Raw genomic sequence first — 15,925 nt, forward strand, 5'->3', positions numbered from 1 at the left:
TCAGGCTATTTTTCCTATAGTGGGAATTTGTCCCCAGAGGAGGGAGGACCTTGGATGTCAAAAGCTTTGCACTGTCTTTTTTCAGCATCCACAATATCTAGTATGGAAGTAAGGTCAGGTGTGAAGGAGGCGTGAACACTGTTTCCCTTTACCCTGGAAATCCTTGGCTGAGCTTGCTGGCAGCTGGCATAATTTAGAGCAGCCTTCAAACTGCTGTAACTTATGGCTATGACTGATATACAGCCAGTCCAGGAATGGAAAGTTGCTGCTATATTTGCGTTGTGAACTTTTTAGCTCCTCCAATCATAGGTCTGTGCCACAGGTCACTTGGAATGTTTTTGTCCCCCGATCAGGTGAGCATAACTCTTAGACTTTACTTTCCAGTGCAGCTACAGGGCTTTATGAGTCCAAAATTTGCTTTTAATTTATATCGTTCAATATTGTCTCTCAATATTTCTGTCAGTCATCTGGGAATAGTCCCAGAAAACAAACGCATGAAGTAGCAGCATACTACACTATGACAGCTCTCTTCCAGCACAATGGGTCAAATGAAACCCACATCTCTAAGCAGCCCCAAATTTTGGATCTAAGCACTTAAATGCACTACCATTTAGACCTCAAATAGACAGTCACTGGCTGTGTTCTTTTTGGGTGGGGGGAAAAAAGCAAAGGTGTAGAGCACCTAGTTAAGTGAATTAAGGGAACATATTTGGCCTTGCCCCAAGAATTCCAAAAGATTTATTCACAAGACCACATTTCTTACTGGAAATCTAACTCTAGTTGGGCAGCACTCCTGCAGACAGAGCAGAATTACTGCAACAGTGGTCAGCTACTGTATTAAATCATGTGAGGGCCACAAAAGCGCTATTGATTTGCGTAGGTTGTACCTCATAGGCTACTCTTCAAGCAGAAAAGGCTATGCGGACTTCTAGTTTGGGAATTTTTATTTTTTTTGTTTTGTTTTGCTTTTTCCATAAGGAGAGGAATCCCATTTCTAGATCTTTGGCATGCAGGATCAGCATCAATAAAACAGAAAACCCTGACTCTGAGACCTTCAAGCTCTGCTTTAAAGACCAGGAAATGCTTTAAGAAAATGTTATTTACTCATATCAGCTTGTTGGTACTGTTAAGACATGAGATGTGGTAGTCTTAGCATCCAACCAGTTTTTTGGTAATGACACTTAAAAAGCATTGTCAGTTTCAGGTCCACTTCTACTCCCCCTCAGGGCTGTAGCAATTATGAGGCATTGGACTGAAATGCTTCAGCCTAGGCCTGACTTCTAGAAGACCACACTGATGTGGGAAACAGGCAGGCTACCACCCTCTATTAGGTATTCTGGTCTATGGTCAAAGTAAGGTACCACCTAAGCAGAATGTAGGGGAGAAAAGCACAAGACCAGGTCTAACAGTGTGTGGCATGCCAGATAAGTTTCTCTATTGAATATTTTTGTGAATTCTGTGTCCAGGATGACAGTGGGAAGCCCTGACATTGAAGAATTCTAAAGCTGTGTAAATACTGAGGATTTACCACAAACATATCTGTGCCATAGCAAGTTTTAACTTGTGTAGTTCCAGTTTTGCGGTAATACTCCCTTAGTCTTTATCCTTCTGCCCTTTTTCTTACATCAGGGAACTTGGTCTCTCTGGTCCAAGAGAGACTGATTAACTCTAACCTAAGTAACTGAGTACAGAGCAACACCAGTCTTTTCCTACGTATGTGCTTCATGTGGAAGCCATGCAACGTTGTCTGACGGATGCCTACCTGGGAGGAGAGGGAGGGAGAAGGGGATGCTGGAGCAGAAGCTGAGGTCATGAAGAACAGATTCAGGTTGAGGTAATGTTCATGGCTGCAGAGAATTCTCAGGAACTCCAGTCTCATGGAAATCAGGGTGGAGAGTGAATTGAGCTTGTTCGAGAGCTAGAAATGCAAACCAAAAAAACTGTCATGTGACAGGAGTATGTTATCTAAATGACCACACAGTGAAATACTCGGCATCCTGAAACAGAAACAGCTAGTTTAGTAGAAATAGCCAAGCAGCCCAACATGCAATAAAACGCTCACTGGTTCCCCATACTTAACTCATTTTCATCCACTAGCTGCTTTATATTGGCAGTGGTGATGGTTTCCCCGTTCACCCCCGGCTGCTTTCCCAAGAGAGGATCAACTGTTCTTTTCCTCCCAAAGGAAAAACATTACACTTTTCACTGTTGCCTAACATCAAAATGAGCTTAAAAACAAACAAAACTTTGCAGAGTCCATGGCAAACTTATCAAAAGACCTGGCAGGCAGCACACCGCACCTGTGGTCTTATCATTTCCACGGAGTATTATAGGAAACTGTGCTGGCATGGACCTTGAGTTCTCCTACCCACCATCAACTGGCAGCCTGGCCTTCTTTTGGCAGAGAAGCTGCAACAGGCATACTGGGTCACAAGACGGAAGGTAAACTTTACCCCTCAGATACAACAGTACACTAACATCCCAGAAATATGACGTATTTTTAATATTTGGAGGATTGGAAAACAAGAAGATAGAGATGGATCCTTTTGACTGAACCCCCAGTCTAAGTATTGCCCCATCACAGTACTGCACTGGAAGAGTTAGAGACCACAAACTGCTAAAACTAACAGGGAGGGTAACCCAGGAGCAGTGCGACCCTGCTCTATGTGTTTTTTAATCCATGATCTGCAGACCCTGGAGATCCATAAGCTGCTGCTAAGAGTTGTAAAAGAGGAGAGCATGAAAGTGGGTCCATGGATACTCTGCAGCTGTGCAAGGGTATGACATTTCTAAAAGATTCTTAACCTCAAAATTTTTCTGCAGACCACAAATCAAAAGAGATTTAAAGTCTCTGTATGTGCAACAGGAAATAGAAAGTTTACCTTGCTCTTTAACACAGTTCTGAAGATCTAGAAGGATAAATGAGGCAAACATAACGGAACACAAGACTGCCCTTAAGCCAAATGCAATCACAATCACACATGATGCCTACCTGATTACAATAATGTTTGATGAGATTAAACACAAATCCTCGGTCCATTAGGGAAAGGAGATCATACAAGAAAAATGCCAGGCTGATATTAATTTTTTCTGCTTGCTCGCTTTCCTTTATTATAAGAGGAAAAAAATGATATGCAGTTACGATGTATAAAACACATGAAAAGGCAGAAGACTTCTCAGAATCATTTAAAAATGATGTAGGGGACAGCTCCCAGAAACATATCATTCAATAGGCTAGAAAAGATTGTTTCCCATTTCTAATTACTTTATCTTGCTAAAATTATGCAGAATGACTCCTGTGAATTATTTCAACAGTTGTTGCTTAGAAGAGAATATCACAGCAAGGATGGATAAGTTCAGTTGTGCAAGCCTTGTGAATGACAATACAGAAATGGAATTTGAGACCTGTTGTGAACTTCCTATGGCTTAAATTCTGTATACAACAGGGGTTTTTTTCTTAGTTGAGCATTAACATTACAGAAAACTATTTTATATACACAAAAGAATGCTGCTTTAAAATATTAATAAAAATCTGCATTGGCTCTGCTGATGAAATGCTGATAGTAAAAAAAAAATACCAGAAATAATAGATCTGTAGGTTTATGATTTAGCAGCTAAGATCTTTTGTATTTATAATTGTCCTGATTACCAGAGATAGGCAACCCCCAGGTAAAAATCACAGAGTTTCACGTATCCTCTAAAATAAAGCTACAGTTGTTTCAAACACACCGATTTAAATCGTAAAAGACTGGTAGCATACGTAGTTCACCAAGAATAATTTGTGGAAATGCCTCAGGGATCTGCACACATCTGACATTCAGATCCCTTAGACTGGTTCACTCAAGGCTGATAGAGCAGCTGACTGAGTAAAACGTTCCCACTTTCAGTGTTCCAGGCTAGTGAGAGCAGGTGTGCAGCACCTCAGTGTATTTATCAGTTTGTTTTGTCATTTTCAACATTTTTGTTTTGTTGTTCAGCAATATAAATATATTTCCTAAGATCTGGAATTTACACCGTAAGATTTTTTCCTACTGTACTGAAAAAAAAGAAAAAATCAGTTTTCCACTAGCTTACTGGGCATGCTAAGATAAGACAGAGATATTACTGCAGAATGTCAGGACAGTCTAACCTGCCCAACAGGGTATTGGAGCATACAGATTATTACTGCATGGTCTGTAAAAATCACAAATGTATTATCTATTGTTGCTCTGTACAACTAACTAAGGGCCTGAATTCTGCAGGCACTGCAATGGGATTTACACACATGGAGGTCTCTCACAGTTGAGCTCTTCACACTCACTCTATCAAATCTGAATTGAATTAACAGTCCATAAACATGTGTCTTTCTTGTGAAGCTGCCATAAAACATTAACTGCTTTCAAATAGTTTCAAGCAAAACCTACAAGTCTTGTTAAAATCTTTTTTTACTTTAACAAACCTGCATCATACAACATTTTTAAAAATAAGTCATTGACACCTTATGCAAACATTCTGGGCAAACCATTTCTCTGCATGCGGCTAGTACAAAGGCATATACTGCACCATGAAGCAAAGGGTGAAGCTTCAGGAACAGCTTTACAGGGGACAGTGACAGTCACCTCTCCCGGTCCCCACCCTCCCTTATCTGTTATCTGCCTTCTCTGCCCTTTCCATCCTCTGCTCTGTGACAGCCCAGCTGGGCATGTGTGGAGAGCTGGGTCAGGAAACTCTTGGTTGAAAAATGACGCAGGCAGGTCAGTTCTCCAGCCTGGTCTGCCCTGCAGCAGAAGGCACAGCTGTGCTGGCACAGTGCATTTGGCTGCTCTGGGGCGGAAAAAAACGAGCCAGTTGCAGCAACTGAGCAAACAACGGTCACCCAATGTATACTCACGGCCTCAGCTTTTATATTGGCCAGAGGGGAGTGACATCGATGATGTAACCTGATAGTATTCATGTTACTATATAAGTTATGTTCTGTAACCCTTTCAACTTCATAATCCAATATATCAATGGAAGCTATTAAAATACAGAGAAAGGAGACAGGAGGAAGAATTACACGAGGCTTAGAGTTTATTTCTTGTCTTTGAGTTTCAAGTGACCAGTGCCTCTTTAAGGAAAGCTGGAGTTAGATCATTTGTGGCTGGATTTTGCAAACCTCAGGAAGAATACAGCTTTCTTATTTAATAACCCCACTGCAATTAATGAAGTCAAATGTGGAATGAAATGCTACGCAGTAGGAATGAGGGTTCCAGGAAAGGGAAATAAAAAGAATAAGCCATACACGGGCTGCAGTATGATGCCCTGGCTAACCTGGCATAAAGCAGCACTGTTGCTGAAAGAGGGAGTCCCACCTTTCCCATCTACTGGAGGGACTATTCCCGCCTATATCCTGTCTTTCCTTCTCCTTCGTGCTGCTGTACAGTGTAGTGACACAGTGAAGCAGGCTGCGGAGCTGATCTTTATAAGAATGAATCGTTTGCCCAGGGAGCACAAGACTATCCCTTACACCTACTGCTCTTGCTTAAGGTACAAGCGAGACTACAGCCTCAGTTTTAGACTTGTGACACTCCTGAACTGGGGCTAAATACAGCTCAGTATAACACAGGGTGAGCAGCAAGGAGCCAGAGCATTTATTTCATACATTTACCTTCTGCGGCTGCGGTTTGACTAAAAGTGCAGCAATCTCCGAAGTAACCACGCTAACTATAGTGGTAATATCATCTTTGAAACGATCAGAGAACCGACTTCTTCGTGGGTTGTCTTGCTTCTCTATGTTATGAACATACTGAGCCATACTCTTTATCTGCAAAACAAAAGGAAAAAAAAACCCCGAACCTGAAGTAAAGCTACTGCTTTAAGTCAGGCTATGGGAGTTAGATTCCCTGCTTAGTTTTCCATGAATGTAATCACTCACGTCTTCTCAGAAGCACTGTGATAAATCCTCTGTTTATTGGCAATGACAACAGAGAGCCTAAGACTCAAACACGTACAGACACCGATCCCTGTTGATGTTCCCTCAGCTGGCTCTACCCTCAGCACTTAAAGTCAGGATCACCCTCGACTGTCTCCTCTTTCTGCAGCTCTGCAAATCTGCTGTTTGCAGCTTTTGCCCTTCATGATGACAGACAGGGAGTGACATTTTTGGAATGAATTCCTACTCCTTGGCCTCCTGTTGGATGGTTTATATGCTGCCAGTGGAAACCTGTATGTCAAAACAATTTCCAGTGACATCAGTCATCTCAGGGCTCTGTGAAACTGTGAGTTTGGGGAGGCTTGCGACAGTAGCCTGAGAGAAGACAACAACAGGTATTTACAGAAAAGGAAGGAAGGGCTCAGTTTGTCCTTTGTCTTTAAGTCTTCTGCCAGCCATGGACCACTGTGCATGTAATTTATGCAAGACTCCGCCTTCACAGGCTGCCAGTAGGGAGTGGTGATGAATTTGGAGAGTTCTTCTGGTCTGCCTCTATTATCTGGGGCTCCTGGCAACTTCCCCAAGGAACCAGTTGCATGACACAAGCATACCTGAACTTTTGGAAAATTCATATGAGAAGGAAAATCCATGCTTGTGCTACAAGCCCCTTCTTATATGGAATGTAAGTGGCCAGAACTTCTCTTGTCCTACCGGGGTTAGATGACTGAAGAAATCACGATCCATCTAAATCTGTGGCTGGTGTACATGCTACATTGCATTACCAACTTGCTGTAAAATAGCACTGGTGAATCTTACCAGGAGCTCAAAGAAGAACCAGGCATACTTGAAGACAGCTTCTCTCACCATACCCGTGCTGACCACCATCTGTAGGGCCAGCTCCTCATGGAAATGCTAGAATACAAACACAAGGTGTTGGGAAAAGGCTTCTCCCCGAACTCCGTTCCAGTTTCAACTTCCTTCCAAATCCTACATGCTCAAGCTGGGCTCAACTGTAGCCCAGGTGGGGGTGAGGGTGAGGAACTATCTCACACTGGAAAATTAGCAGCTGGATGGGGATGTCTGGACATCCCTGTAGGACGAGGAGGTGAATTTGACCCAACATATCAGGAGTGCTAGTGGCAAACAAGCTTTGTGATCCACTTTTGCATTGATCCATAGCCCTGAGTACACAAACTGGTCTATCCTCAACCCATGGGCTGTGTGCATGATAGGGAACAGTTAAATTCCTCCATCCTGCTGGGATTCTGAGCATTTCCATTCAGGACATTTGTGTTTCCGGGAGAAGGCAGAAGAAAGATTGTGTCAGTCATGCAAGAGAAGGACACAGAAATAACTACAGCAGGGCTTTTACAGAAATTGGTGCTTGGAGACAATACTCTGCAGTCAGGTCTGATCACAAGACCCTTGATCTCAATGATCTAAACCTTCAGAAAGCTCAAAGATGCACTAAACATTTATTGACATATCTATTTTCTATATCTGACAAATTTCTGATTTATTTACATTAAATAGGATATACTAATCCATCCAATGTTCAGAATGGATATAAACCTCTCTGCTTTCTGTCATAAATCAGACCAGTAAACAGGAGTAAGAAAGGATAATCTCTTAATTGCAACTCTAATTCTGAACTGTTCATTCCAGAGTTTTAACCCAGCTTCTCCATTCAAAGCCACTCCTGTTGATCAATGCCAAACACAAGATACAGCTCTGAAAGGATTATCTATCTGATACGGTATTTTCTATGTTCTTAAAAAGCTATCTGGCAATACATACTCAGAATAAGAAGGAATTTCTGTGTTCCAAAAGCTACAAAAAGGGGAGAAGTAGAGCATCTTTGACAGAAGAAAGAGATGGCAAAAATTCCTCAAAGCAGTTTACTGCAACATGTAAAGACAGATACCCAAAGGGAAACGCAATGCAAAAAGACAGAGGCATCAACACCTTGAGAAAGAGAGCAAAGGGAGAATGCAGGCAGGCCATTACTTGTCGAAATCTGTCCTGCAAAAAGAATCTAAAGACTCTGGAGCAGAAGCAGAAATGTTCAGGAAATATTAACCCACTAATTCAATATTCCATCACAAATCTCTCATTTAGTAAAACTAAATGTTGTTATTTTGCTCTCTCTTGCCCACCTCCCCATCTGGAAGTGCTGATTACCAGCACTATCGCAGGAGGCGCCAGGCTTTGTTAATGAGTGCCATCACACTTAGTGGTAGGCTACCTTTTTACTGGATGGTCTTGGGCTTGCACAAACATTTGTTGTGTCATTTGTGGCTTCAACGTAGAAAGACATCCGATTGGAGCTGTGATCCACAGGCTGGAGCAAATGGTGCAAAGAAATACAAAAAGAAGTTAATTAACAGAGAAGAAATCAGCAGTGGTGTTTCTGGTTAGTATGTACACTTGCTCACATAAACCTATCTTCTTTCTTTCTCTTCTACCCAGCACCCTGCCTGAGACAGGGAGAAGAGTACTAGAATTTGGAAACCACGAGAGAATGAAAACTTATGCCAACACTGCCATCACGTGACCACTTTCAGCACTGCAACTATCTTTCGGAAGCTTTAGAATTCATCCTTTCAAGGATAACCGTTCTTTAAGTTTATTCTGTGGCTCTACAATTGAAATTTTTAGCATCTGGGAGTCTTCCTTCTATTAAAAGCAATGCCAATTTAAAAGGCAGTGAAATGGCAGTAGTCATCCATGCATTGTAAATTGCTACATTTATCAGTGTGATGAAGCTGTAATATCAAACATTTTAATTTTGTATTAATTTGGAAAAAATAAAAACACCTCGAGCCCTGGATTTTTTAGGACTCAGTACATGAAAAGGAAATTCATAAAGCTATTAAATTTAAGTCCACATTATTAAAAATTGCTATGGATGAGTAAGTTTATCCATATAAACAAATCAAATAGATTGGCAAAGCCTATAAATCTTACTAGTTCTTCTGGTTTAATTTGCTAAAGACAAGCTCTCATTCACTTAAACTGGACATGCACATGGTCATTAAATGGAGAAAAGACCTCAAAATGCTTATGAAAATAACTTGTTTGAGAAGCAGTATTTTACATATGTAACACTCAAAGAAAAGGAAAGGCGGATATGGTTCTGAGCGCAGGAGACAGACTGTCATGGAGCTCTTAAGGCCTGGAGCTAGGAGCAGACTCTTCACACAGGAGTAAAATCCTGCTTCTGTGGGAAGCAGGGTTTCCCAGCTCCTGCCGAATGTGGACCTCTAGACTTTGTCTTCCCCAGTGGGCTGGGCTGCACCATCCTCACAGAGCTCCGAGAAGAGAAGAGGATGCTGTAGACCAGCATGAGATGCCAACCAGGGTAGCAAAATCCTGCTTCTCAGACATTGCTGTCCTCTTCTATATTGCAATCTGTTGAATACGTTCTTCTGAATGAGAAAGGCAGAGGGAGTTTGTGTTTCATTCAGTGGATAAAATAAATACTTGGAGAAACTCAGTTGCAAAGTCTGCACATAGCATCTATACTTTAGCCAAGATCAAATCATGGGGCTGCTGGCATATACCACACCTAATTTTTATTTGACATGAAACTATTTAGCATGAAGCAGAGGCTCTGTAATGAAGAAAAAGAAAAAAGGTTAAGAACAACCAGAATAAATTATTTGTGGATTTTAGGAATACTGATTCCTTTCCAAGGAGCTTTTAAACCCCTTTTAGAAAGTGAACCTGTTCCAGTACAATCAATAGCACCTTTTTCTCACGCTAACTCCATGAGAGCTGAATTAACTCTCCTGAACCCTCTAGGATCTAATATGAACAGAATTTAAATGACAGAAAGGCAAGGAATATGAGGGACCTAGAAAAACCAAATCCTTTTGTGGAACATCTAAGCCACAAACACAGAGTCCTTATCTCTTACTGGCTTCACTGATAACAGCTATCAGAATCTGGCAAGGGGATTTAACATATGTACATGCCAAACCAGATACACAGCAAATGCTTCTGGTGATATGTACAATGTGTTTACATGAGGCAAATCCACTCGTCAAAGAACGGATCTAGATTCTCAGCCCAGGTTTTGGGCCATACACTTCTCCAGATGTTTCACTTCCTTCTCTTACCTTGGACGACATGATATTTTTGACTTCCTCATCTGTAGCAGTCTGGGTAACAGTAATGTCAGGATTGCTGCAGCTTATCACTCGGCTCTGCAGGAGTTTATTCCCAACGGACACTGCAGAAGTGCGGCCAAATGTGTAATAGCGAGACTCTGTCAAAATGGCACTGCTCCCTGCACCTGCCCATGGGGAGACGTTTGAACTACGGTTAAAGGATATATTAATGAGACACACATCAGATCCAAGACAGCTTGCTCAGTGCTGCTAAGGCATAGGCAGTATGAACAACACAGAGCTCCTGAAAATCTCACCAGCTTCTTCCTTAAAAAATTATATAGGCATTGAATAACTAGGTGCGTATGTCTTGGGATTCCACAGCTCACAGGGTGGTAACATATATAGTACCAAAAAACGAAGAAGGCTATCTAAGCAGCAGCACTATGACAGCAGTTCTTTCTTTCTTTTGTCAGCTCTTTTTAATCCGTTATTGATTAGGACAAGATTCACATGCCTAATAACTCTAATACCACCTTCAAAGAAGCCAGGGAAGCAGGAACTACTACCAGCAGGAATTTCACTAAATGTTTATGTAGTTTTCAACTTTCCCAAGGACCTTATTTTTCCAGGATAAATTATTTCCCAGTGTAGACAAACTCACAGATTTTTGCAAATCCTGATACCAGCCTGTATGTTCCTCAAGGAAGGAGACTGAAATGAATATTTGAAAGAGAGAATGGCCTACACGTCATTAGTTCCTATAGCACAACTGCTTGGTGGTAACTCCTTTAAGACAGTATCATATAAATCCTTAGACTAAGCACCTGTAAAACCTCCTTAAGCTTTAGGACTACGGGCTCCAACATACAGGATTTAATTCTCTAATGCCTTTCCTAAAGCAATGGAGAAATTGGCAGAACTTGGCCCTATGCCACTTGGTGGTAGGTTAGTTTGCAAGGAAAAGTTTGCCAATGTACAGACCAGTGAGAAATTGGCATCTTAAGGCCATTTTAGTTTCTAGAGGAAACTTCTCTTAAGAAATCCTGATTTAGATGTCTCACTTTCATCTCCACAAAGCTACAATATTCGATATAACTGCAGGTCCTCTCACCTGGACTGTCTGAAATTTACATCTTAAACAAAGGGCTGTGAGACAGAGATTATGGGAGTAAGTCCATGTTGTTCTATGCTTAGATCCCTGGCAAGAAAACTGATGTGTCTGAACAGTGCTGGGCAGGAAAGGTGTGCGGTTTGGGGCTGAGAAGTTGTATATTGCTGTTTTATAGGCTAGTTGCCTAAGTCCTCTTCTCAGAAACACCACACTGAGTAGCTACACTTCTCCAGAGTCTAAAGCCACCTCCCCTAGCCTAGAGAGTATTGAAAGAAAATAAAAACATTTTGCAACCATTTCACCAATATTACCTAGTTTGGCTACTTCTCTTTGAGGGTCTGGCAGGCGAAATACATAGTAGACATAGGATGCCAGGAGGCAGTTCCTCCCGTGCTGATCTTTGCTCAGGTCTTTGCTGTTGTGGAGACTGTTCACTATCGCAACCACAGACTCGAAGGCAAACTGCGAGAAGTTGGCTGTGAAACAAAAGATAAGAATAAGTCTCAACACTGGACATACAACGTAATTAGGTCAAGGCATTCCTTGTACCAACAAGAACTAATTCATAAATGCTTTAACTCAGTCCTTAACAAATTCACAGCTCCAGATAGGAATTGTTATACAGGACCAGACCCAAGATCTATATAAGCCAATATATTCTCTTCAGTATACCCACTGGCTTTCAAGCCTATCACTCAGTGATACTACATACTTGGAGCTATGGAAAAGTAGACTCTAACCGTTATTGGCCACCTCTATAGCCTTCAAGCCTTTTCTATAAAACATCTGCTCAAGGGCTATTAAGACTCAAGACATTTCTCCAGCTGGCAGAGTAAATATAAGCTCGCAGGCTTTTCTGCAAATACTTTGGTAGATGACAAGTGCTGTTTACCAGAATGAGCTAGGAAATAACTGTACCATTGTCTCTGAGCATGCCTTGCCTCCAGAGTTAACACACCTGATGGGCAACTAGCACCTTCAGGAACTGTGAAAAACCTCTTTGTGTGACTATATCCTCTCCATTTTTGTGCTCATCCAATTCTGTCTGAGGATGTATAGTATGTTTTCTGCACAGAGGATACTGTGCAGTCAGCAATGTCAGTTTCAGGATAAGTAATTTTGCCTGTGTTTCCTTGCAAGGCAGGTAAATTCTAATCCAAGTTAAACTTTTACCCAGTTTCTGACTTCTGTATCTACATAAATAAACTACTAGAACTTAATGTATATCCAACCTGTGTCTGAGGGTGTTCTGTGCAGGGGGGAAGAGGAGGAAAGGCAGGAACACAGTTAAGGCTGATTAAATTGTGCAGCAAAATTGGATCTTCAGAAGCTCAAAACTTTCTGAAGCAGACTATCCCAAACACCAAAGCTGAGCCTGAAAATGTAGCACCTCCATCTCTAGTTTGCTTGTACTACTATTTCAATATTATCAAAAAAAGGCATGCATCAGTAAATACCTGTCTGGCCAGCTATGACCATGGGCTGCACTGCCAGTTGGAAGAGTTTATCTAGTACCAAATGCAAAAACAAGACAAGAGGTTCAAGGCGGGAGGAATTCAAACAGATAATGCTGAGTTTCAATTCATGTTCCAGTGTAGCCTCTGTGATCTTCTGGTCCATCACTCGAATGGGGAAGGTCACCTGGCTCTCCAGAGAGTGGCACAGAGTGAAGAACTTCTCAAGGTGATTGTCCTGCAAAGACAGTGCACCCACTGTTGACAGAGTTGATATACTTCAGCCTGCTGTTCGCTAATCAAAACCTGATTGTCCCATCTGATGGGGAGGAGAAATATTTTACCCTTCTTGCATTACAGTGGTGGCTAACCCTAGAGATCAGTTTTTAAAGCAGCTGCCACAACATTCTCTCTGCTTGTGTTCGTCTGGCTCAGATTCAGATTCTGGTTAGATCTGATTAAATCAGAAAAGTTAAAGCCCTCAGTAAGGTGATTGCTTCATTTCAGGAAGGCAGAGCTCTCTCTCATAAAACTCTGTCATGTCATAGGTCTATAACCTTTCTGCCACCCACACCAGAGAGTCTTACCACCAGCTATACATAGAGTTATTTGCCTATGAGTATGTCCCATTTGTATCTAAAAAGCATGTTGCAAAGGGGTGATAGATCTGCTCTACACAGGGTCTCCAGCTGCTTGGACACAGCTCTCAGGGTTAACCAGAATGGGATGATGAGTAGGAGACATAGTAAACCATGAGAGGCAAAATAAAACTACCATGCTCCAAACCAGGGCAGCAATAACAAGGGGAAAGCACCGATTTCCAATCACATTTAAATGATCAGACTCCTACAGTTCTCATGCATCACTAAGTTTTTGTTCCACTGCACGTGGCATTGACGGCTGAGCTGCCTAAAGCATCTTGGGAGTCTACCCTGTTGCTGCTGGAGGGGAGATGCCCTGTTTCACTGCAGATATGGGAGTGTTGTCTGAACTAGCCTTGCACGATAGAACGGGCAGACTGCAGAAACTGGCACTGTGCCCTGCCAGTGTCCTTCAAACACAGCCTAGGCAGATCCTTGTTGAGCTAAGAGAGCACCAGACTCCCTATTGCTTGGTGTGACCTGCTGTTGATAACGTTCATTTGTACCAAGGGACTTGATTCACTGAAGATACAAGGTTCTTTTCAAAGCTGTAAGACAGCAGGAACCTTTCAATTGTTTTCAAAACACTGTGGACTCGAGTGTCTCCAACTCATAAGCTTTCTGAGTCAGCCTACACCTCAGCATTCTCCTTGAAATGACACTACGGCTGCATGATGCTGCCAATCCATTACCTGCGTGTGAACAGATGAAACAGCTTGCACTTCGACATTGAAAACGCCCTTGTGTCCTTCAACCCACTTCACAGGTGGTGTCTGTGATGGAACTTTCTGTGATAGAAAAGAAAAAACGGAATCATCATCTTCCTATTAAAAATAAAACAGAAAGTCTATATACATGGGGGTCGGGAGACTATTTGAGCTGTTCACTTCATTTTAGGTATCTAAATTCAGTGCAACATACAGGACCAAAGCTAGACATCTTCTTGATTTCACAGGCTATATGGAGAGAAGTTGATGCATTGAAAGGGGAAATTCAGAGGACATCAGTTGGATGTCCAGCATACTGTGAACAGGCATCTTCTGACGGGTTATTTTTAAGGCTATCAATTCGCAATTAAAGCACTGCCAAAGGTACTCCACAGTGATGTGGTGCAATTTCAAACGCTCTGGCCAGTTTCCTACTTGCCATGTTTACTTCTGCTCTTGTAGCAGGACCTGATTCCAGTTCTCCTCCTTTTCCTACACAACCACAAAAAATGGGCAAGTCCTCCTGCTGAAGAAAGTAGGTGATTGACTTCATACCCCGAAGCAAATGTAACACTGGTTAGACACTTTGCAAGGATTTGCTTGGATTACTAACTTAAAAAATAGAACACAAAATAACACAACAAAATATTAGTAACAATGACAATAACATTTTTCTCTAGGATTCTCCCCTTTTTAAGTATAAGAAGAGGCCATTCACTCCAAGTAGACAACGTTAGATCCTAAAATACTGATGATGCTCTTTTACATCAGGAAAATACTCTCTCTTTGCAATTCTGTTTGTTACCTCAGGAGAGTGAATTGAATAGTGGACTGGCAGCTTATCCAATGCAACAGGAAGGCAATAATGTCCAGTTTGAAGACGATCATTTAACAGAATTGGCAGCCACTGAAATAAATGAAGAGAAAACACAGTGGTATTCATGACTGTATATGATTACGACTATTTATCTAGTTTGTTATTTACCATCAACAGACCAACAGATGAGATATTGACCAAAGCTTCCTTGCTCCAATCCTTTCAGGAGTAATTTCTTTGCATTTTAAATTCACCCATAGCTACTATAAAAAAAAAATCTACTTGACTACTTTACAACTCATCCCTTTCGAAGAAAACAAACACAGAGTTTTCATGTCTAATATCCTTTTTTTCCTAATAAATCCTATGAGAAAGACTTAGTAGAGTACATTTACAATGGTTTTATTAAAAAAATCATTTATCTTGAATAGACTGATCTCTGGCATGGAGGGAAGTCAACAGAATTAAAGTTTTGCTAAGTTATCCTTTTGGTCATGGTCAGCATTAGAATTAAGACCAGAATGATCCATCATAAATCTGTATTGATATTTGGGCCCACTAAATTTTTCTTTCATTCAAATTTGAAAGAAGCTGGGTATTCAAGTATTACAGAGCAGAAACATTTCTTAATTAGTTAAATAGAACCCTGAGAATTAAGTCCTAAACCATGTCAAGTCCTGCTCCTGAAGTACAAACTAACTTACTTCTTACCAGTCCCATGTGCATTAGTGGGACTATTTCTATGCATAAGAGAAAGCCCATTTGAAAGGAATCCCGGTACAGGAATAAAAATTAAATACAGATATGGTAACAGGAACATATGGAAAGCACTGAAACAACAAAAATGTTTCTGGTCCCATAGTTCAATTGCTGCTCATAGCACTAGGACTTCTTGAAATGTTATTATCATCATACACTGTTTTGAAAAACTATCATCAGTGCTTTCCTCTTATTTTTAAAATGACCTAATAATGATATAAATTTTTAAAATATTTTAGTTAAAAATATTTATCAATTAAAAAATAAAGAAGAGACTTTACAACAATGCATCTCTTATGTCAAAACATGTAGGCCTAACATGAAGATAAGTGAATGTAACAGAATTACATTTTTAACCTCTGGTTTTTAATATTAAAATTGAGAAAAGTCAGTTTATAGCATGAACTATATGCCATATAGAATTTAAATTA

General features: G+C 41.0%; 1 protein-coding gene across 2 annotated transcripts in view; it reads right to left on the reverse strand.

Moving 5' to 3' along the window:
• Positions 1-15,925, reverse strand: part of DOCK8 (dedicator of cytokinesis 8) — an 89,068-nt gene that overhangs the window by 29,164 nt on the left and 43,979 nt on the right. For both annotated transcript variants that reach the window (XM_026100529.2, XM_026100530.2), the window contains 10 exons: positions 14,724-14,825; positions 13,904-13,999; positions 12,574-12,808; positions 11,428-11,592; positions 10,012-10,187; positions 8,136-8,231; positions 6,707-6,802; positions 5,627-5,782; positions 2,993-3,106; positions 1,763-1,918 (listed from right to left, as the gene is read on the reverse strand). In XM_026100529.2, the coding sequence (XP_025956314.2) occupies positions 1,763-1,918; positions 2,993-3,106; positions 5,627-5,782; positions 6,707-6,802; positions 8,136-8,231; positions 10,012-10,187; positions 11,428-11,592; positions 12,574-12,808; positions 13,904-13,999; positions 14,724-14,825 (1,392 nt within the window). The remainder of the gene's footprint in view (positions 1-1,762; positions 1,919-2,992; positions 3,107-5,626; positions 5,783-6,706; positions 6,803-8,135; positions 8,232-10,011; positions 10,188-11,427; positions 11,593-12,573; positions 12,809-13,903; positions 14,000-14,723; positions 14,826-15,925) is intronic.

Source organism: Dromaius novaehollandiae, chromosome Z, assembly GCF_036370855.1.
Source record: "Dromaius novaehollandiae isolate bDroNov1 chromosome Z, bDroNov1.hap1, whole genome shotgun sequence".
Lineage (NCBI taxonomy): Eukaryota > Metazoa > Chordata > Aves > Casuariiformes > Dromaiidae > Dromaius > Dromaius novaehollandiae.